This window comes from Siphateles boraxobius, unplaced genomic scaffold, assembly GCF_051911475.1.
Source record: "Siphateles boraxobius isolate OS27281-9 unplaced genomic scaffold, OSU_SipBor_1 3, whole genome shotgun sequence".
NCBI classification, from domain to species: Eukaryota; Metazoa; Chordata; class Actinopteri; order Cypriniformes; family Leuciscidae; genus Siphateles; species Siphateles boraxobius.
The window spans coordinates 11,939,136-11,960,429 of record NW_027508919.1 but is presented as its reverse complement, the minus strand read 5'-3'; the positions used below and the strand labels follow the sequence as shown (position 1 = coordinate 11,960,429).

Here is a 21,294-nt window from a genome sequence, read left to right as displayed (position 1 = left end):
AGAGATGGTACACACTTACCTTCATCTTAATGTGCCATAATTTACATGTTTCAAGGTTAAGTAAGTGATAGAAACACTTCGATCATCTCAGTGAAACAATCCCTGAGCAATCTGTCATCAACCGAATCCTTCTCCCTAATGCTGTCCTGTTAAATGGAAGTGACTATCCTCTTTGGCAAAGACAGAATCTTCTAAAAGCGCATTGTTTTTGAAGCTCTGAGCGAGTTTCGTCGCTTTCTTTTGCTTAACATAAGGTTACACTGTTTTCAATGCGTGGGGAATTCCTTGCGCTCACATTTTCCCTCGAAAGCAATTGGTCCAGCGTTCCGCATCTACACTGCAAGCGAGTGACGCGTCAAACGAAAACGCTCCCATGTAATCGTGAAGTGACGCGTCTTTCAGGGTTGCACGTTGCAGATGGGATGGGTGACGTTGGCATCTTGTCGACCAATCAAAAATTTGTTTGTGTGAGCAGTGTTTACAGTTTGCTCATTGTTGGGCTATGGGACGGCATAGACAAAAAAGAGACATCTCCAGTTGTTCCTTCAGTTAACATTTTAACAGCACCTTGCATTTAAACAATTTAATCCAGAGTAAAATTGCACATAGTATAATATCGGATATAGGCTACAAATCATTTGGGTTAAAGTGATAATTGCGGTAAAAAGAAAAAAATATTATCTTTGTTATGAGGCGATCTTTATAAGTTGGCTGAACAGTGTCCTTGTCCCGCAGGTGAGTGAACGTTAATTTGTTATATCGAACAAATTGAGACCGTCCCTTAAAAACACTGCCCGTTCATTTGTGATGTCAAAAATTGCAGATGACCCCTAAACGACACAGTCTACCCCGCCCATTATCGGAATTGCCTGTTTGGGGAATTCAAGTGTAATAGTGTTGTTTGTGGTCAGGGGATTTACTTATTTATAGCCTACTTAATTTGATATATTGTGCTCAGACAGACTTTCAAAAAAAAAAAAAAACTTTGGTTACACTTTAAATTTCACCATTTCCTAAGATACAAACTACACATTTCCCATTTACTAGCACTGACTTAATATTTTTGGACCATAATACATGAACCTACATTAACCACTTCATCTCTCCCTTTTAACCATTCTGTTCATGAATATCTTTGGGATTTTACAGAATGAGTCAGAATAATTCCTCATCTTTTAGGAAGTAATGTTTAGCAAATCTCCCTTGAATTTTAGTAAAGAATAATGGTTACACTTTATTTGAAGGTGTCATTGTCACAGTGTAATTATATATTTAAGTACTTAGTAATATTAAGCAACTACATGTAGGCCTACTTAAAATATTGTTAGGGTAGGATTAGGATTTGTGCATGTAATTATGCATAATGTAAGTACATACAACATGTGTAACAAGCAGGGCAGGACTTAGGGGGCTGGGGGCCCCTGGGCATGAGTTTATGTTTGGGCCCTACTTACGCTACATACATCATTATGGAGTAGCACAAATTACACAAAAATTTAAATATGCTTTGAGGGTTCCTAGAACAATTCATAGGCAACATGCCTATAGTCAAAGTTTAGTGGTATAGGCTAATATTAAATAGTCATTATAATACAATATAATGCAGGATGTGCACAAAACTCTAATAATAAAGCCAAAAGGAAAAACAGTATTTTTAAAATCATTGTCATAGCTATCTATCGCGCACTATAATGTATTGTATTTTCTTTTCAAGCGCTCAGGTCACTACTTTGGGCTGATTATAGCCCTCGCTCGCCCTCGCTCGCACATGGCCAGATAGTGGAAATACAGCTAATTATTTATGGGTATCTGACATACAAGTTAACCGAACAAAACAAACGAACGAAAACGGGTGACAGAGGGGGCCCCTACTGGATGGTGTCCATGGGCTGCAGCCCAGTTAAGCCCAATGGTAAGTCCGGCCATGGTAATAAGGACACTGTAAATTAAAGTGTTACCAAAATAATATATATATAAATAAATCTAGATTTAGACTTACTCAATTATCTTTTTCATAAACCTTTTTTGTTGTTGTTGTTATTTTAAACACAATTTACTGACCGTTATTTTTTTAAACTATTTCTACCTGCACAGAATACACTTTGTAGTAGGGAGACCGGGGGCAATTGTAGCAGGGGGCGATTGTAACACACTCGATTCCTCCAATCAGAAACAAGCTAGAGTGATGACACTTAATCTGTACATGCCCAGTAGGATTCTCTCTCCATCTGTGGAAAAGAAGTGAGAAATGTTCAACTTTAGCAGAAGTTGTTAACGAAAAAAAATGATTTTGAGGTATGAAAGTTATTTTTTGAATGTACAGTATTTTTCTTCTGCTGTCTAAAGTTTAGGTGTCTGTGAATTTAAACTTATATACATTTTATCCCTAGGTTATTGGCTAAAAACGAACAAGAACAACCTATGCTAATACAGGTTGGGCTAGCTAGCATATAAGATTTTGTCATGGCTGCAGTATCGGGGGCAATTGTAACGTTACAATTGCCCCCGAGCCACAAGGCCCATTGTAATAAGCTTGTTTGTGTGTTGACATACTTTTCTGTTAAAAAATGAACATATTTCACTAAATTCTATTGTTAAACTTCATTTTAAAAGGGTGTATTAAAATAAAATTTTGTTCCAGTATAAACAAATCATCAATTAACATACATTTTTTTATATAATGCGTGTGATCCTTGACATCTAAAAAAATTTGAACCATATACAAAAAAACTCTTAAGTAACATTAATAAATACAACAGCAATAAAGTGATTACTTTGAGGTAGGCTTATATTTGAGATAAAGTGGGTTAATAGGAGTTATTGCTCAGTGTTACAATTGCCCCCACACACTGTTACAATTGCCCCCTTGGTGGGGGCAATTGTAACACTCTGACTTCTTGCATTTAATTAAATATTTTAGTCTTGTTCTTATAAGTGAAAATATATAAATTGTATTATTAATTAGTGCACATATATATGTTTCTTGTATCAAAAGATGACTAGTCTATCTCAAGTAGTTTGTGAGTTATTAAGGAAAATGTAAAATATGTTACAATTGCTCCCGGTCTCCCCCTAAGGCTTACATTGTTATTGCTAATACAAAATAAAAAATACAATTAAAACCAAACAAATGTATCAGTGCAGTAAAAAAATATAGTGGTATATCTTAATCCACTCTTAATGTTACAAAAACACGTAGCACACAAAAGCTTGGTTACCTGGATATTTAAAGAAATATTGTAACAGCAATTTTTAAAATAAATTATTAGTTTCTATTGCATTAAACATTATTTTACTTGAACGCTGCCAAGCAGTTAGCTGCTTTGTTTTTGTTTAATTATTTAGCTAAATCGTTCAGCTAATAATTTTCTCGAAATACATACGAAATCTAAAACAGTACTTCCCATACCGGGAGTCGAACCCGGGCCGCCTGGGTGAAAACCAGGAATCCTAACCGCTAGACCATATGGGACGATGTACGTACTATTGTTTTTTTTGTATTCATTCATGTGAAATGCTCTAAACTATTATTGCGAGTATTTCGCAGTGTTTTATGTAATTAAGTTACTGAATTAGTATTACTCTATAATTCACCGAAAAAAATACCATGTAACCACATTTTCTAGAATTTGTGTAAATAGACTTAAGCGACCATTTTCTAGTGTAAGCCGGGTTTTCAGTGTGTAGCTGCTTCTGCTTCTACACAACGGACAGCAGGTGACGCTGAGGCGCAAACTTACTCTGAGCTTCCGCAAAACAGTTCACCGAGGCAGTCGTATTCATTAATACCATTTTAGCTTCCCTGTTACAAAATCCGTGTTATATTTCAGGATAACTTTACTATTGCAATCAATTTATGCCCTGAATATTTTAAAGAAACTAATATTTGTGTAACATTTATAATATCTGATGCTATTATATATGAGATAGCCGGTATATGTAACGTTAGCGTTAGCCGTTAGCTTCTCGGTGGTCTAGGTGAGTATTTTTTTTATGAAGTACGCTCTTATTTTATTATACTTTTACCATTTGTCACCCTTGGATAATAGTGTTATTCCTTAAAAAGGGTCTACCATTTCAAAAGCTTGTACATATTATGCACACGTTTTATTAATTTGCACACTCCCTTGTCAGTATGAAAACATTGTCTTGATTTCCCTTTCTGTGCAGAATTAGGAGGCAAAGATGACTTCAAAAACTAAAGGTATCATGCATACATTCGTGAATTCACTTTATTTCTCTCTTTTACTAACACAAAAGTACCATGGTATTACTAGTTTTGAACAAGTAAAACTGTGTTGTCATTAAAAGTACCGTAGAATAATAGGGGTTTTCAATCTTTTAGGTGCCACGGACCCCCAAATATGATCATTCCCATACACCCTTATCCTAAAATGTAAAGGTTATATATTTTCAATTATAAAGTCCAAATTAATACTCTGGGGGAAAAAAAATATTATAAATGTGTCTATTACGTTGCATTGTGTTTTTTTCTGTTTTCTGAACAGAATGATATTTGAATATTTTTGGTTGATTTATTAAATGTATTTATTATTTATTAGCATTTATAATTTATTTAGTTAATTAGTTTAATCTTTTTATTATTTTTAACACTGCTTTTCTCTAAACTTTTCCACGGACCCACTAGCACTCTCTTGTGGCCCCCTGCCGGTTCCCAGACACCAGTTTGAAAAACTTAGAATACCATGTGAATACCATGGTACATGATTGTGGTAATCCTGTACTATTACATTGGTATATTCCAAACCCCATGTTTTAACATTTTGTTCAGTACAGTTTTTATTTTGTGAAGGCATCTACAAACCCATTATCCTCTCTTATATTAATAAATTTGAGCCAGTAAGTATTATTTCATGACCGTTCTCTGTTTCAGTGGGAAAGGTAGGCTCCAAAAGCAAAGAAGATGCTCCTCATGAGCTGGAGAGTCAGTTTGTTCTGCGGCTTCCTCAGGTCAGTTTGTTTCTTCATTTACTTCACCTATATTAGTAAAAGCCTGTATTTAAATTCAATGAGTAATGTACACACTCCCAGAACAATTCCATAAAAAATGCACTTGAATAATTGATCACTTGAGAATGTTGTTTGATACAAGTCATTATAGTAACTCAAGAACTATAAGGTCAGTAACATCATGTTACACAAGTAGCAAACAATTGGTAACACTTTAGAATAAAGTTCCATTCGTTAACATTAGTTAACTACATAAGTAACATGAACTAACAATGAAAAATAAATCTAAAGCATTTTTTTAAATTATTTAATGTTGATTTTTACATTTACTAATACATGATTAAAATCAAAAGTTGTATCTGTTTATATCATTAAATGGCCCTGAGCTAAGAATGAAGTGTACTAACGTTAACAACATTTAATATATACTGCAACAAATGTATTGCTCATTGTTCGTTTACTTTAACCAATGAGAAAGAGCTGTAACTAATGGACCTTGTTGTAAAGTGTTACTAAATAATCACATACAACGTTAGACGCACAGTGTCATTCCAGTCTGTTCTGCAGGGCTCTGTTGCTGTATTTACATGCAGACGACAGATCACAATGCTCACAGGACATTGTGGGAAACACTGTAACGGCTCTGATATACTTATGGCGAAGTTATTTTTCCTTCTTTGCTTTGGAGTAAAAACAAGTTTGAAATATATGAGCAGTGGCATTCTGTTAGCGAATATCAGACATTTCATGGTATAGCTGAAAAATTTGTGAATATTTTGAATAAAAAAGGAAAAATAAAAATAAAAGCGTATCATCAGTGTCACGTGATACATTTTAAATAACTGTCGACTTGAAAAACTCACACTTGGGGTCCGCCAGAATATTTTAAACTAACGTGTGAAAAGGTTAAGGCTAAGTAAACGGATAACCTCAACTTTCAGTTCCAAAAACTGAGGTAACTTTCAGAATATGTAAGTAGCCATAGCAACTTACTCTCTGAACATAACTTGCTCTGGAGCAGGTTCTGTTCCAGTGTTAGTTTTGCCTACTTCAGAGGTGTTCAGCGCATGCGTGCCTTACTGATGATGCTCCAGTGGGCTTGACAGATTGTGCACAATATTATATATAGCCTATATAACTAGTTGTATCGATATATAAAGCGCTATTAAAACAAGGTAATGCTAATTTTATTATAATATATAGCTATATAATTATAATCTCACACATCGTTGATCTGCATTCACAGATTTTTTATTTATTTTTGCAACAGGACATTTTCTATGCTATAATGTATTTTTATAATAAAATACATATATGATATGATATTTGAAAGATCTTACTTTTCAGGGTATGTTTGACGGTAAGATAACCTTGCTTTCTGGAATACCCACCAGTACTGTTCAATCTAACTAAATTGATTTAAATTTGTGAGTATTACAGGAATTGTTTGATTCAATGGCACGATGCTTTGTTTTTTAGGAGTATGCTTCTACAGTCAGACGAATCGCCCAGTCTAGCAGCATGAACATAAAAGACAGACTTTCTGTAGAGTTGCATGGTAAGCACTGTTGATGAAATTTAACAAAGAAATACTTTATTTACTTCAGCATCTTACTTTTTTTTTTTTTTACATCAGTCTCTCATCAATTTCTTTTGCAAAAATATTGCTCATGGAATTTTTTATATATATTCCTAGCTGATGGTCGCCATGGGATTGTACGTGTGGATCGTGTCCCTTTAGCATGTAAACTAGTGGATTTACCTTGCATTCTGGAGTCATTAAAAACAGTTGACAAAAAGACCCTGTATAAGACTGCTGATATCTGTCAGGTAAGATCTCTGTTGATAACTTTCTTTGAGTGTCTTGCATACATTTCATCTTTGCAGTCTCCTAATGAGCTTTAGCACATCTGCAAGGCCACATCTCTATTAATTCCTCTGACTTTCTGTTTAAGATGCTGGTGTGCACGCTGGATGGAGACCTCTACCCTCCTCTAGAGGAGCCCACGGGTACTACAGACTCCAAAAGTAAAAAGAAAGACAAGGACAAAGACAAGAAATTTGTTTGGAACCATGGCAGTAAGTACCTCCCACTCTTGGTTTGGAGTGAATGTGGAGGAGACAGCCTATCAGTTCTAGAATGATTCAAACTATTTAATGTCCAATTACATCTGTCTCATTCCAGTTACCCTTCCTCTGAAGAACACAAGGAAGAGGCGGTTTAGGAAGACAGCGAAGAAGAAGGTAACCTCATTTGGTTTTCCTCTTGCATTTCCAGCTTCTGATGTTGTTGTTGTTTTTTTTCTCCTTAGATTGTGTGTTTTTTTTTTTTTGATGATTCTGCAATTCTTTACCAGTTCTAGTTAAGAAAAATTTTTTGCTCTTGCCTCTTGCAGGAAAAAATAAATGAATTAATGGTAAAAGCTAAGATTTACATATAAATAAAGCATTCCATCTTCATTTGCCACCAAGGTTTGCAGGAAAGCAATCTGGCTGTTTATTCGATTGAAGTGACTGCAGGGGAGTTAGTGGCAGGTTCTTCTCTCTGACTCTTGAATAAATCTCCGCTACGTTGCAGCTAGCTATTGACTTGGGTTCTTTTTTTAATCGCTAATGTGTTCTCTGGCATGCAGCCAGCCTCTACCGTTAGTACTATATGTGCTGCTGAATGCGTGCATGCAGTTTTTGAGATCGTGTTCCTTTGGACTGAATTCTAATCTGATTTATCCTGCAGTACATCGAGTCTCCTGATGTGGAAAAGGAGGTGAAGAGGCTCTTGAGCACAGACGCCGAAGCCGTCGGTGTTCGTATCCTTTATTTTTTGCTTTTGTTTAGCTGTCATGTTTTGTTGCCGCAAACCCAGTGTCACAACAAATCTAGATGCTAATGTCATTACTAATGTTGGATCGAGCATTGTTAAGTTACTGTAGCCTTACCACCAGGTGGCAGACTTGCTCACAAATTAAATGGAGGGACTGTGCAAGACTTTCAGTTGTTTAACCTCCGCATTACAGGAAAATTTTGGCATGAGTCATGTATAAATTTGTGGAGCTCAGCAGCACCAGTGGTATAAAAAACAGCAAAATAGGCCTGGGCCAAAACTAAGAGGATGAAAAGATAAAGGGATTATTAATATATGAACCTTGACCCTGTGGTCAGGATGGGAAGTGATTGCTGAGGATGAGACCAAAGAACCTGACAACAGCTTATCACTGTCCAACCTGGAGTCTTCACCTGGAACCTCAGGTCACAAGGGTCACGGCTCTTCAGGTGTATGATCTGAACACAAGTCTGTCTGCCTTATAGCTATATCTTTCTCTGTCTAACATGGTTTCATCCTAATTTAGTTCAACATGACGAGCTACGCAAGATCTTCAACGACATCAGCAGCAGCAGCGAGGATGAGGATGAGGAGGGCGAACGGCACGAGGACGAAGACCTTAACATAATGGACACTGAAGATGACATGGTCAGGCAGCTCCATGAGAAACTGAACGAGACCGAGGGAGACAGAGACGAGAATGACCGGAACAGTCAGATCGGTAGGATGGTTGTACACAAGTTGTCTGATCAATTACAGTGCATTGTCAGGACAGCAGCTCAAGCCCAATTTAAAACCACAATTCAGTATCACAGGCAGGCAGACCGGCAGACAAACAAAAGCCGACCTAGATTAGCATTTGAATGATGAGCTTGCTGCGGTATTTAGGTCAGATGGGTGTACCGGTTGTCTGGTGGTGTTTTTACCAATGCCAGTAAGTGAAAGACATGCCTGACCTTGACATCATCCCACACACATTGGCACTTTACCGGCAAAAATGAGCCATGCTGCTCAGAGCTCTGCCACTGTGTGTTTTGTTCACATATTCTTCAAAGGAAAAGGTTTAGGTATAGAGTTACCTTATTTAGATAGATATCTTGTTTCAGTATAGCACGAGACACTTCATGATAAATAATATTGCATGCATTATAAGTGGTATTATAAATGCTATTTGTTTTACAATGTAAGTCACGTACTTCATGTCCACATTCGTCAATATTATTTCAGATATGATAAATAATCATTCAATTCTTATATATTAGATCATAAAATCATTACACAAAGGCGTTTTCTCAAATTAAGTGTTGTAAGCTTTTTGGAATTATAAGTCTCTGAGTGTGCAGAACATAAGAGGTGCCGTTTAGTATTTATGCAGGGTTGCGCGGTTAGAGTGTGAAGGATTCACTGATAATTGGGACCTTAGATTACATGAGCATTTGCAGATTAACTAGCAATGTACTTCAAAGGTAAAAGAGAGCTCAATATGACATCAGGGTCTGTGACTAAACTGATTGCATGTTAAGTAGGGCTCATGTATAGGGCTCATAATCTCTATTTGATCTACAGTAATGGAGTACCAGGTGCAGATCAACAATTTGAAGGCCAGGCTCCAGGAAACCCGTGCCCGCAAGAAGCAACAGGAGAAATTGATCATGGAGGTGGAAAATCAAGCTCTGAGGGTGAGTTTTCGTTTACCTGCACTAAATGATGTAGCGTTCCACTTTCTCTGGCACGCTACATGTAAACGCATTGCCTTGGTGACACTGTTTTTGTGCAGTACAGCTCATTAAAATGGCATTGAATAAATCCAAAGAAAGCAAGTTTATTTGCCATAATTTTAAGGCATAAATATTACATTTCTGCCTTTAGCTGCTTTTACATAACTCACAAAAAAGCATAGAGCTCCATTTGGAGGATTTATACACTGCGAAATGGGGTCAAACGTGTGGTTTAATAGTGTCACTTAAACTGTGCACTAAGCTGGCTACATTTGTCCACGCCCATTACAGTCACAGGCAGCGGACAGGGAAAGGTCATGCCCGTCTGAGCTCCATTCACAGGGTCATAATTCAAATAGATCTTTGTACAAGCAGTTAAGACATTTACAAACGGCTAGCATCAAAACAGCTTACTGTCAGCTAGATAAAGTCTCTCTTTGCTACTCCCCTACAGGATCGCTTCCAGGGTGCTTTGAATGGTATGATTCATCAAGAGGAACAAGAGATGGAACAGGTGAGCTGAGCTCGCATACGAACCAAAAAACCTACATGCATTTGAAACCGGTTATAAATATTTGTTCGATTAATCGCGATTTGAATGTTCTCAATATGGATTCTTTACCATTTTGACCAGTGCATTGTGATTCACATACAAATGACTATTATGAACCAGTTCTTTTTAGTTAATCGAAAACATACTTTGCAAACAGTCTACTCCAGTTTGGAAACAAATGGTTCATATCAACTGGTGTTATCAACTTTTTAATGAATAATTAACATGCAGTGCAACTAGTGTAGTCATATTCATGAACGGATGACTCTTTTGAGTCTGTCCTTTTAATGAATCATTTAAAAAAATAATTAGTTTAGGCCTGGCTTTTAATTTTTTTTAAATATGAATATTTTCCTAATGTACCACCAAATTAGGTTACATTATGTAACCCCATGTTATTTTCAGCAATAGCTTTAAGAGAATTGCTTTCATATGTATGCAAAATGAACATTATAAATCAAACTTTTCCCAAATGAATTAGTCTGAATTATATGAATTATAGATCTAATCAAATAGAATCTAGATCTAATTTGTGTCGATACCCATAATGCATGTAGCATGCACAATCAATCAGTGAATTATTCCCATTGAGCTTAGTGAGTTCATTTTCCATATCTAATATTGGCGAGTAAAATAACTTGATACATATACATGCTTTACTTTTTTTATTATTTGTTTTTTACTATTATATATATCTTTTTTTATTAACCCTTGGCCAATGTCAGTTTTTTTTCTGTCACTGTTTCACCTAAACTGACAAATGGCCTGCTGGAAAAAGTAACAACGTTGGAGGTGTTGTTGAACATATTGCACTTAGCCTTCAATTATACCCCTACTGCTAGCCATCCATCACTGTTATTCTGTTCCAACAGCTGGCCTCCCTTCAAGAACAGCTGGATTCACTGATCGAGAAGTGATGCTCACGATTGCCAAGATACTGCAATACAGAGACTCTGAGCAGAGGCGACTGCTGAACACATGACCGATTTTTACTCTACTGCATGTTTTAGCTGAATTTAAACATCCCATTTGTGTTGTGAGACTAAAATAGTTGTAAAATAACTGATGCCACATCACGAAAGTTTCTTTGATTTCTCTAATAAGATTGTGTATTTATACTTTTTTCATGTAGGATAACATGAAAACATTTTTTAGTTAACTACAATATTTCAAATAAATTCATATTTGAAATACAGTTTTGTTGGCAAGTTTCTTCTGCTCAAATTTGGAAAATGCTCCCATTGCAGAAGTCAGTAAACTGGAAGATCATACTAGAGACTTCCAGATCATTCTGTCTGCAGTAGTTCCTACTGAATTATACTAGCAAACTCCTGGGATTACTGAACTCTATTGCCTTCTAGAATGATCTCGACTGTCTCCATACTCTTGAGTTCCGCTCTCTGGTCACCCATCCCTTCACTTCTTACGGGGGATTATACTGAAGATTCAGGGGGGTTGAAGGATTAGCCAAGGTGGATTAAAGTGGCTATCCTCAACCTGGTAATCCAGCCATCTGTCAGAAAGCAGCATTGGGCTGCAGGGTGTGATTTGTCTCCCTTTCTCAGCTTGCTAATTAACACTGCCAAGGACCAGCTCTCACAGGCTACAGGACATAAAGTCTGATTCAATAAAGAAACACTCTTCAAAATAGTTTAAAATGGAAGAGACATATCTGCTTGACCATCCTGGAGTAAAAAAGAAGATTCTGCATGGAGGTCAAGGACCATTGCCACATTTTCCGAAGGGAACTAAGGTATGACGCATATATGGTCCTGGATAATGCTTTTGATTGGTTATTTGTTTGGATGGGTTCATTTTAAACCACTTTTTTGATTACAAATTGTTGTAGCTTAACTCTATTGGTGATAAAATGGTTTTATAATAACAAAACATTTGGTCCATATAATTGCACAGAAGTTTGGCACCCTATCATTTTGGACAGCGGCTGAGGAACACCATATCTGTGCCAGGTGACTTTTCTCCCCCCTACTTGTCCAGCCATATGGTCCTCAGCCTGGAGAGGATGACAAACATTTTCCACGAAAATGCCAACATTAATCTCTCCATTTACCAGCTGCGCTCTGTATTCGCTCTGTGTGCTATCGTTCCATCAAGGTGTCTCCATCAGTATACGTCAAAAAAGGCTATACATTTAAATGTCTTATAATGAAAACAAAGTTGGACTAGGAATGAAGCTATTAGGATGGTATAAGGAAAAAGACTTCCTGGCCTGCTTGAAAACCCTGAATTTCTCTCACCAACATACAGTATATGAACATGCACAACGTAGCAAGTTACAAGATGTGCATGGTGTACTACGCAGGAAAAATATCTCTGCTTTCTCTTAATCCTGTTTTTATTCTCTCTTTTTTTCACCTCTCTGCCTTCCTACCCACAAAGCTGGTGTTCCACTTTCAGACTCTGTTGGACAACTTTGAAAGAACTGTGATTGACGACAGTCGCAAAAATAAGCTTCCCACAGAGATTTTCGTGGGGAGGATGTTCAAGATGGAGGTGTGGGAGGTGCTTTTAACCTCCATGAGGATTGGAGAGGTGGCAGAGTTTTGGTGTGATGCCACTGTAAGTGTTTGAAATCAAACTAAACCTCTTGTTGTGCCTCCCTAAAATGCAAGCAAAAAAGGAGCAGATAAAAGCATTGTACATGCAGGTAGTGTTTGGGGGGGTCTGGGGCTTTTTGATTAATATAACTTATTTTAATGAAACTTTCAACCACATTCAAGTGTGGATTTAAAAAAGAATACTTGAATCTAGAATAAAACAGTTTTTGTTTGTTTGTTTAAAAGGAGATGCTCTGTTCTTTCATTTGATATATTGCATGTTCAGGTTTTCATATAAGAAAATAATCTGGGGGCCATGACATTTTTGTGAAGATTATCAAAAACGCTGGCGGGAAAGGAGCTAATTAATCTTCACATAAGGATGGAGGAGAATATATATATATATATATATATATATATATATATATATATATATCTGATGTAATTTGCGGCCTACTCTATTTTCCATTAACATTATCATTTGACGTTTTTATTCAAACACATGAAAGCAAATAAATCTATTCTGCACGTCAAATGAGACTAAAGATTCCAGTTAGATGGTTGGTGTAGAAAAAGTTGATCAAAAGGTCAGGATATGTTTACTGTAATGCTACCTCTCTGCTGAATCTTTCAGCGCCATGGAAAAAAGAAGCTGTGAATGTGAGTTTGTGGCATGTATTGAAAGTGGTGCAATTAAAACACAATGTGCTACAAAATAATAGCAAGAAACATCTTTTGGCAAAATGTTTCCAGCAAAAACATGTAGTCCGATACCCTGATCAGGCCGGGGGAATCTGATTCCTGAACAATGACTCTTCTGAGTGAATAAAAAATAGTGTAGCTGTTTCCAGTGTAGCTGCTGTTAAAATTATTATTCTTTTTTTTTTTTAAATGTAGTTTACAAAGAACAGTTACTGATTTAAATCAGTCTGAGCTAAATCTATCAGAGTGGTTACTGACATCTGTCAATCAGTATAATGAACAAAGTCAATATTCATTAGCATTATTTTCAGTGATGTCCATATCACAGTTAGTGTTTTGCACTGATAGTACTATATTGCTACAAAAAATAGTAGAAAAATGCTAGGTAGTTCAGTGGGAAACACTGGCATGTGATCATTTTCTTTTTTCAAACTTAGCACACAGGCCTTTATCCCATTGTGTCAAAAGGGATGCGACTGGCTGCTCAGGGAAAGGACCCTCTGGATGGCCAAAGACACATGTGTGGCATGGGAAACATGTTTAACTACCACTCGACAGGTTTTCCGGAGCTCGATGAGATAATGAGGACACCTCAGCCTCTAATCTTCATCATGGAGTTAATCTCGGTGGGTACACACAGAGCAAAGAAAACAAGCAAATACATACACGCACCCTCGCACAACAACACACTCATTCTAGTTCCACTCCTCCACCATCAAGAGATTTCTCACTGCAACCCTAACAGCGTAACAGGATGTTACACAATCAAGTGCTACACGCCAGGAAAGAAATGATGTTCCCAATTCTCTGACCGTGTTTTCAATCCTCAACCAAGCGAGACGAGCACGCTCCAATTCTCTATCTTCCTTAGGTGGGCGACCCGTTCTCTTACCAGCGTGAGTCATGGATGATGGAGAAGGATGAGAAGCTAAAGGTCGTGCCCTCGCTGCATCTCTTGGGCAACGCTCTGGTCAAGCAGGGTCGATTCCGTGAAGCTGCAGTGAAGTATCAGGAAGCTGTGGTTCTGCTGCGTACAGTCCAATCCAGGGTAAAAGAAAATCTAAATGACGTGGGGGTTATGTAGAGAAAGCTTTAAGATACAACATTCAGTAAAGCATCTGATGAGTGCAGCTGAGTTTGTTTTCCTTCCGGTGTAGGAGATGCCAGGAGATGAGGACTACATTAATCTGGGCAGGCTCATCATTCCTCTGGTACTGAACTACTGCCAGTGCATGTTAGAGCTGGAGGAATATTACGAGGTCATTGAACATACAACAGAGCTCCTGGATAAACACAAAGGTAGGCCAGCTTGTTAGTATAAACCAAATGGTCAAGGAATGCCTGGTTAGCTTGCCCCAATTTCCCTGCTTATAGATGATGTAACTACACCATCTTTTCCTGTTGACAGACATTCAGAAGTAGCCATGCACAGAGTGCTGCACGGATTATGGCTGCATCCGAAATCACATACTTGCCTTCTAAATAGTAGGTTAGAAACAGAACGTGCCAAAATAAGTATGTCCGAATTCACAGTACTCATAAAAGTGTAGGCAACTTCCAACTTCCGTTGAGATTCTGAAGTGTGCATACGATGGACACTTTACTATATTATGGACACTTTACTAAGTGTACTAAGATGGACACTTTACTAAGTGTGCATACGATGGACACTTTACTATCCCATGAGGCCTTGTGAATGGCAGTGAAGGGACATAATGAAGCGTCCGGATTAAATTCATGCAACACACATTCATATTATATAGGACATACTATTTTTAGCAGCCGTGGAGTAATTACTTATTCAAAATAAGTACCAACTCAGAGTATGTGATTTCAGACAAGGCCTATATATTTTTGTTGGACAACCCAGAAGTTAGCTTTACCTTGGTTCCCTCGACAAAAAAACAATCAGCTTTTGGATTATTGCATAAAATAAGCTCTATGATAAGAAAAGTTTTATTATTCTTACACATTTTGTTGACAAATGAACCCAATTTTCTTTTTCAATTTTGAAGCCTAAATACAATCAACAGAAATAAAAAGCTAAATTTATCGTCGCATGACTTCAACGTCACCACCACTAAGCTTCCGAGTATAAACATAATGAGGCTGTAAAAGCGGACTGGTGAGTAGATGAGTTTATCTGTTTGCCACGATGACGTTTAATCTTCCAGTCAACCTCAGTAGTTTCATTTATCCACTTATCTGCAAGCACTTAATTAAAGTATTGCACCACTCTTTTTCATTAAATGAAATTCTTTACAAGCAACATTTAATGCTGTAATATTTCTTCATTTTAGAGTAGATATTTTGCCAGTGCCCAAGGAAGCAACCATGGCAACAGTTCACTGCTCAAGCATTTTCAATCATTATCAAAGCACAAGTCCTCCCATTATGTAATAGAGTATTATTAATACACACATTAAAAAAATGTATCACAAAACATTTGGTGTTTAAAATTTAAGATGAGTTACCTAATGATGCTAGCGACCCCCTAAAGCAGTTTAGGACTTGCAAGATTAAACTCAACCAAGTTGACTTTCCAACATCAAGTCATTGTATTCTCAGGAAAATGACAACCAACACAAATTAGCCAGAGACATTTAGGTTGAGTTGAGGTTATGTAGACCAGCTTAGTATCAGGCCATCTTTAGAATTAGCCTTTGGTTTTTTGGTTATCATAAATAATCCAATTGCATTCACTTTCATAATTGTACTCGGCAGCATGCATAGTAATCTCCCTCCTCTGTGGTTTGGGTTTGTTTAAGCTCGGCTGGCTGCATGAGCAGTAGGGACAGGAGTTAGTCTGTGTAAGCCCTCTTGAAGCATGTGAAGTGACAGATGTATGGTCTCTCGCGGTGGCTCCAGAGGCAGTGTGGGTAGCTCTCCTAATGAGCCTTATGCATATGCGGCCGGCACAGTTCCCCTTATCGAGGACACTCTTCCATTTCCCCGTCCCCTCTAATTCCCAGTATTCATTTCATTCTGCCGTGCCCCATGTGTCACCCACACCTTGTTGTCTGTTTCGGTTCAAATCTTCCTTCTTTGCTATCTTTACTATTTCTCTTGTGTGTCACCTGGGGAGCACATCCTTTTAAAATGTGCTCACAGAATCTGCTCTGTTTTTGCCAGAGGCTGACGTTGGCTGTGGGAAGTCTGAAGTTAAATGTCGGCAGAGTTAAAGATATAGAGAAGAACATGATCAAATGAACGATGTTCAGAGCCATCAATAGGGAATCTTAGCCAGGCTCTCGAGCCCACTCAAGTGTGTACTTGGTGTCCGACTTGAGTTAAAACGGTGTATGTGTAGCATTGCTCTTTTTTTAATTAAAGCAAATAAAACTACTACAGATGAAAATACCTGTATATTCATACACATACACCAGCTTCAGAAAGACTATAGCCTTAGTAGGTAAGTAACAGGAAGAGTAACTTATTAACAAATTAAAGTCCCATTAATGATCTTTTTCAGACTGTGTCAAGGCCTACTACAAGCGAGCGAAGGCCTATGCAGCTGTGTGGAGTGAGAGGGAGGCCAGGAAAGACTTCCAGATGGTCGCCAACCTAGACATCTCACTGTCTAGGTTGGTGCAAAGAGAACTGAATCTTCTCTCTGAGAGAATGAGGGAAAAATACTGGGAGGATAAAGAAAGGTACTGGAACATCTTTGAAGAGAAGGAAGAGAGAGAAAGGGAATCAGAGGAGGAGGAAAACTCTGCGATGCCTACAAAAGAGGAAAGCAAGGTGGAACATTATCAGTACCCTGAAGAGGTCAAATATGCGGAGGAGGGTATAAATCCATCTTTAGCAGAGGAAAATAAGCATGACACCAAAAGTAAAGATTCAGCAGGAGAGGCCAATCGCAGGATAACAGCTCTGACCCAGGGCAAGGACTGGCAACAGATGCTACGGCTAATTTTACTGCTCCAAGATGAAGGCAATTTCAATGTGAAAGAGCATAAATACACTGAGGCGACTGTCAAGTTCAAGGAGGCTCTGGAATATGTAGACCATCTCCAAACTAAGGTGAGCCTGTTGACTGAAAATAACGATAAATGATGATCAGGGCTGCATTTCACAAACGCATTGTTGATCATTGAGACCATTAGTTACCAGTGGTTCATGATGCTTTTGGGAAATGTAGCACTGGTTTGTCATACACTTGATAGCTGTAGGCACTGAGGATAAGTCCCACCATTTAAAAAGATCTAAATAAATAAATGATATATTAAGAGCTTAATTTTGGAATTGTAGCCAGCCTCATAAAATGTGGAATTTAAAACCATGCAGAAGCCTCTTATTTCAGTAATGGACTGAAAGCTCGTAGCTGTATTCTGAAAAAATTACCGCCCACTTATCTAAAAACTACTGGGTGAATATAACATTGCCTAATTAATATTCATGAGCCAAGATGATGATAACATTTATAATATGTCCTCCCAATATTTTAGATTATTGGGACCCAAGTGGTGCTTTCTAATTCAAGCATCACTATTACTAATGTGCAGTTGGAAAATTTAACAAAACCTAACCATAAGTACTATGGTCATGAATGAAACTCAAATTGTGTGGCTTGTTTAGGATGAGTATGCTGTGTGCTGTTACTTTTCATCAGACTTTTGGATTTGATGGAGTGATCTGAACACTATGAAAGACAATTCATAGGCTAAACACTTACAGAAAATGCTGTCAAAAATTATTCAGAACATCGTTGTAGCTGCACAGTTCCCTGGCAACACTCAAATATTCCTCAGAACTTATATACCTTCTCATATCCCAGGGGAGATGTACATTGGGGATCCAAAAATTACTTAGCAGGACCGAAAGGGGAAGCCAAAAAATCCCCAGGGGGAATCAGCAACTCAGTGCTCACTAAGCCATATCTTTCTCTGTGTGTTTTTGAGGTGGAACATGAAGGAGAAGACTGGGAATCTCTGGAGAAAGTCCGTCTGCCACTCTGTCTAAACCTCAGTCAGTGTAAGCTGGAGCTTGGGGAATACCAAGAAGTGGTGGATCTCAACTCTAAACTGCTGAAGAAACATAAAGGTGAGCTTATATACTCATTCACTGCAGAAATGAATATAGGGCGGTTTGATAAACTGTTTAGACTAGTCTTACCAGTTAGTCATCTAATTTTTGTCAAGACTGGTCATAAATTGTTGTATGTCAGTTACATATAAATCATGTGTCAAACTAAAATTCACAGTAATACTCATAAAAGAGTAGGCAAAAAGTACCCGGATGACATACTTCTTCTGGAGATACTGAAGTGTGCATACGATGGACACTTTACTATCCCATGAGGCCACGGGAGAGGATTTGTAAATGGGTGCTTCTCAAACGGAAGGCTTCATCCTTCCTAGTCCAGTTCTTCTGAGGCTTGTAGTCTATTGCCCTCCTTTAGCATTAAACGCTAGAATGAGACAGTCAAGTAAGTGCGCATGGCTACGTCACACATGTACCCCCTGGTCACGGCACGAAAATACTATTACAACTTAATTAATTTAATTTTTAAAAACTTAAATAAATACTTTGTTTTACTATCTTTATATTACCTAGCTTTCTATTAATGCAATACAGTGAATGACAGCTGTCTGCGGTCTCCCAGTGGCTTACATTATTGGCAGTATAGTGTTAGTGATAAATGTACAGCAAAACAAAAGATGACATCTATGCTTTCATGTCAGAAAACATTATTTTTGTCTTACATTTGATAATAAACTCAGGCAAGCTCAGTACAGACATGTTTTCCATCAGTTTATTTTCGTGAATTGGAATGTATGAAAAAGATTGTGGGTGATTTTAAGGAAGCAAAGGATATACTTGATGCATCCTTCAAAATGAGCTGAATGACGGACGCGAAACGAAGGGTGCCTTCCAAGGATCATTCAAATTGAGACGGTCTTTAGTGGCACTTGATGATGTGGCAGCAGAGATAATGCAGACTTAATAGGACGCAGCCTTTGGTTTGAGAAGCACTCTACGATGTAGACACTCATTTGGAGCAGATATAGATTGCTCCTTCACCACCCAGTGCAAGTCAGCCAATCACTCTTTTATTGTCTGTAGAAAAAACAGAGCCTTGAGCAATGTCAGTTAGCATATACATCACTTCTCCCTATAAGCAACCACTTCTCAATGCTTCACTTTGTCAGTGGATCCAGGAAGTTGAGCCAATTGCATCATTCACCGTATTGAGATATCTCTTGGTATCTCCATGCAAAGAGTAAAAACTGTTGTTTATTATTGTATGAATTATTTATTACAAAGCCAATGTGATGTGGCAGGGCTGGTCTTCACTCTTTCGCTTTCATCTCCGCCGCAGACAATCTGAAGGCCATGTACCAACGAGCCCGGGCTCACTCGGCATTATACAATGAAGACGAAGCCCGCAGGGATTTCACTAGGGTCCTGCAACTCGACCCCACATTCAAACCTATCGTCAAGCAGGAGATTAAGAAGATGGGGGAGAACATCAGAGTGAAGTGCGTCAACGAAAACAAAAACTACTGGAAGAGCACTCAGGAAAAGTGGGAAAAGAAAGCACAGGTCAAGAGGGGAAAGAAGACTAAAAAAGGAGTGACATGGGCAGATGAGAGTAAGATGCCGGCAGGAAATGATGGACATTCAGGCTGCAGTTGCAAATCAGAGGAGAGCTGCAATGTCAAAGCAGGTAATAATGATGAAGGACAGGATGAGAAGAAAAAAAGCGAGAACCAAAGGGACGAGAGCTCTCTGACCTTGAACGAATCAAAGGCAAAAACTTATAATACGGCTGCAGATAGAGACAGGGATTCAGTCCAAATCAATGTGCTGGGAGATGATACACAGAGATCAGAGACCAATAATGACTCGGAAACTCTACTGAACAATGACATTACAAAGAAAAATGATGGCCAAGATGAGATCACAGATGAAAAACAACTGTCTCCTGAAAAGTCAGACAAAGATGCAAGCAGTGCAGCATCAAGGGAAGAAAGACTGAGAGACATGACTGGAGATGATGAAACAGAGGAAAGCAATAAGGCAGCTGAATTTCAGTTGGAGAAGACTAGGGTCGAGGAACCGACAGGAGCATCATCTGCGAAACCTGAAAAATCCACCAAAAAAGTTAAATGCAAAAAGAAAAAGAAATAGATTTCCCATCATCTGAAGGAAGACAAACCAGACCAGGTGTATACAACAAATAAAAATGTATTTCTTTGTACACGATGAGTAGAAAGCAGCCAGTAACTCATTTTACATTTTGTACAGATTAAAAACACGAAAACAAAAAAACTAAGACATGAATTATAGGGTTAATAATTAAACAAATGACTGCATTGCACATGAAAATAACATATTTTGCAGGGAAACACAAAATGTTTGTATTCAGGCCATTTGAGTTCATGTTGTGTAATGATGATGCCACAGGTTCAGAGGTTAAATCAGTAAATGCCCTGTTGCTTAGTTCAACATTACAAACAAGCCTTCTAAGCCAGAGATGTATTGGGGTTGTGACACAAAGGTATGCTACAAACAAAAATAATGAGTGTATTTGTTAATGAGGCAGATGGCTAAATTTAGCTAAGGCAGCCCTTAGCAATGCTGTAATTTCACACAACCCACAAACTCAGCACATCAGATTTTTTAAAGAGAAGACAGGGGAAATATTAGGAAACAAGTTAAAAAGACCATATTAAGGAATACTGATTTTACAAAATGTAGAATTATTATATTTTGCAAATGGTATGCATATAGGATCATTTCTTTTCAATGTATTACATAATGCTACATGATTTGCATGTTGGAGCTCATACTTTGTGTAAAAAAAGTAATAAATCATCTCTTTCTTTAAGTGAAAAAATCATTTTCTAAATCCATATATCTGTCTTGTTTTCTTGTAAAATTATCCAAACAACCTTTAAAAGGATGATTTTATTTAAAAACATTTCGTAAGATTTGATAACTCGTTTTCATAGAATATATTGA

General features: G+C 37.7%; 3 protein-coding genes and 1 non-coding gene across 6 annotated transcripts in view; 2 read left to right on the top strand and 2 right to left on the bottom strand.

Moving 5' to 3' along the window:
• The window catches only part of elf1 (E74-like ETS transcription factor 1), a 40,483-nt gene extending 40,095 nt beyond the window's left edge, over positions 1-388 (bottom strand). The window contains exon 1 of one of the 2 annotated variants that reach the window (XM_077247857.1): positions 20-388. The gene's annotated coding sequence lies outside the window, so the exon portion shown is untranslated. The remainder of the gene's footprint in view (positions 1-19) is intronic. The other variant, XM_077247860.1, reaches the window with a different exon arrangement.
• A 3,012-nt stretch (positions 389-3,400) lies between these two features.
• On the bottom strand, positions 3,401-3,472 carry trnae-uuc (transfer RNA glutamic acid (anticodon UUC)). The gene has a single exon. It is a non-coding gene; the product is annotated as a tRNA-Glu (tRNA).
• A 229-nt stretch (positions 3,473-3,701) lies between these two features.
• taf7 (TAF7 RNA polymerase II, TATA box binding protein (TBP)-associated factor) lies at positions 3,702-11,258 on the top strand. The gene is made up of 13 exons (XM_077247853.1): positions 3,702-3,978; positions 4,171-4,204; positions 4,895-4,971; positions 6,451-6,529; positions 6,668-6,801; positions 6,927-7,050; positions 7,157-7,215; positions 7,706-7,778; positions 8,131-8,241; positions 8,319-8,513; positions 9,359-9,471; positions 9,965-10,024; positions 10,936-11,258. Exons 2-13 carry the CDS (start codon positions 4,186-4,188, stop codon positions 10,978-10,980), a joined length of 1,089 nt encoding a protein of 362 aa, XP_077103968.1. The 5' UTR covers positions 3,702-3,978; positions 4,171-4,185; the 3' UTR covers positions 10,981-11,258.
• Positions 11,259-11,592: 334 nt separating this feature from the next.
• LOC143756957 (uncharacterized) lies at positions 11,593-20,545 on the top strand. Of its 2 annotated transcripts, XM_077247851.1 has the most exons (8): positions 11,593-11,816; positions 12,464-12,643; positions 13,761-13,949; positions 14,195-14,371; positions 14,481-14,622; positions 16,796-17,349; positions 18,228-18,369; positions 19,649-20,545. In XM_077247851.1, the coding sequence occupies exons 1-8, from the start codon at positions 11,721-11,723 to the stop codon at positions 20,458-20,460; spliced, it is 2,292 nt and encodes a 763-aa protein (XP_077103966.1). In that variant the 5' UTR covers positions 11,593-11,720; the 3' UTR covers positions 20,461-20,545. The 2 variants fall into 2 exon arrangements, with proteins under 2 accessions (XP_077103966.1, XP_077103965.1); XM_077247850.1 differs by lacking the exon at positions 11,593-11,816 and having other exon boundaries at positions 12,270-12,643.
• Positions 20,546-21,294: the final 749 nt, after the last annotated feature.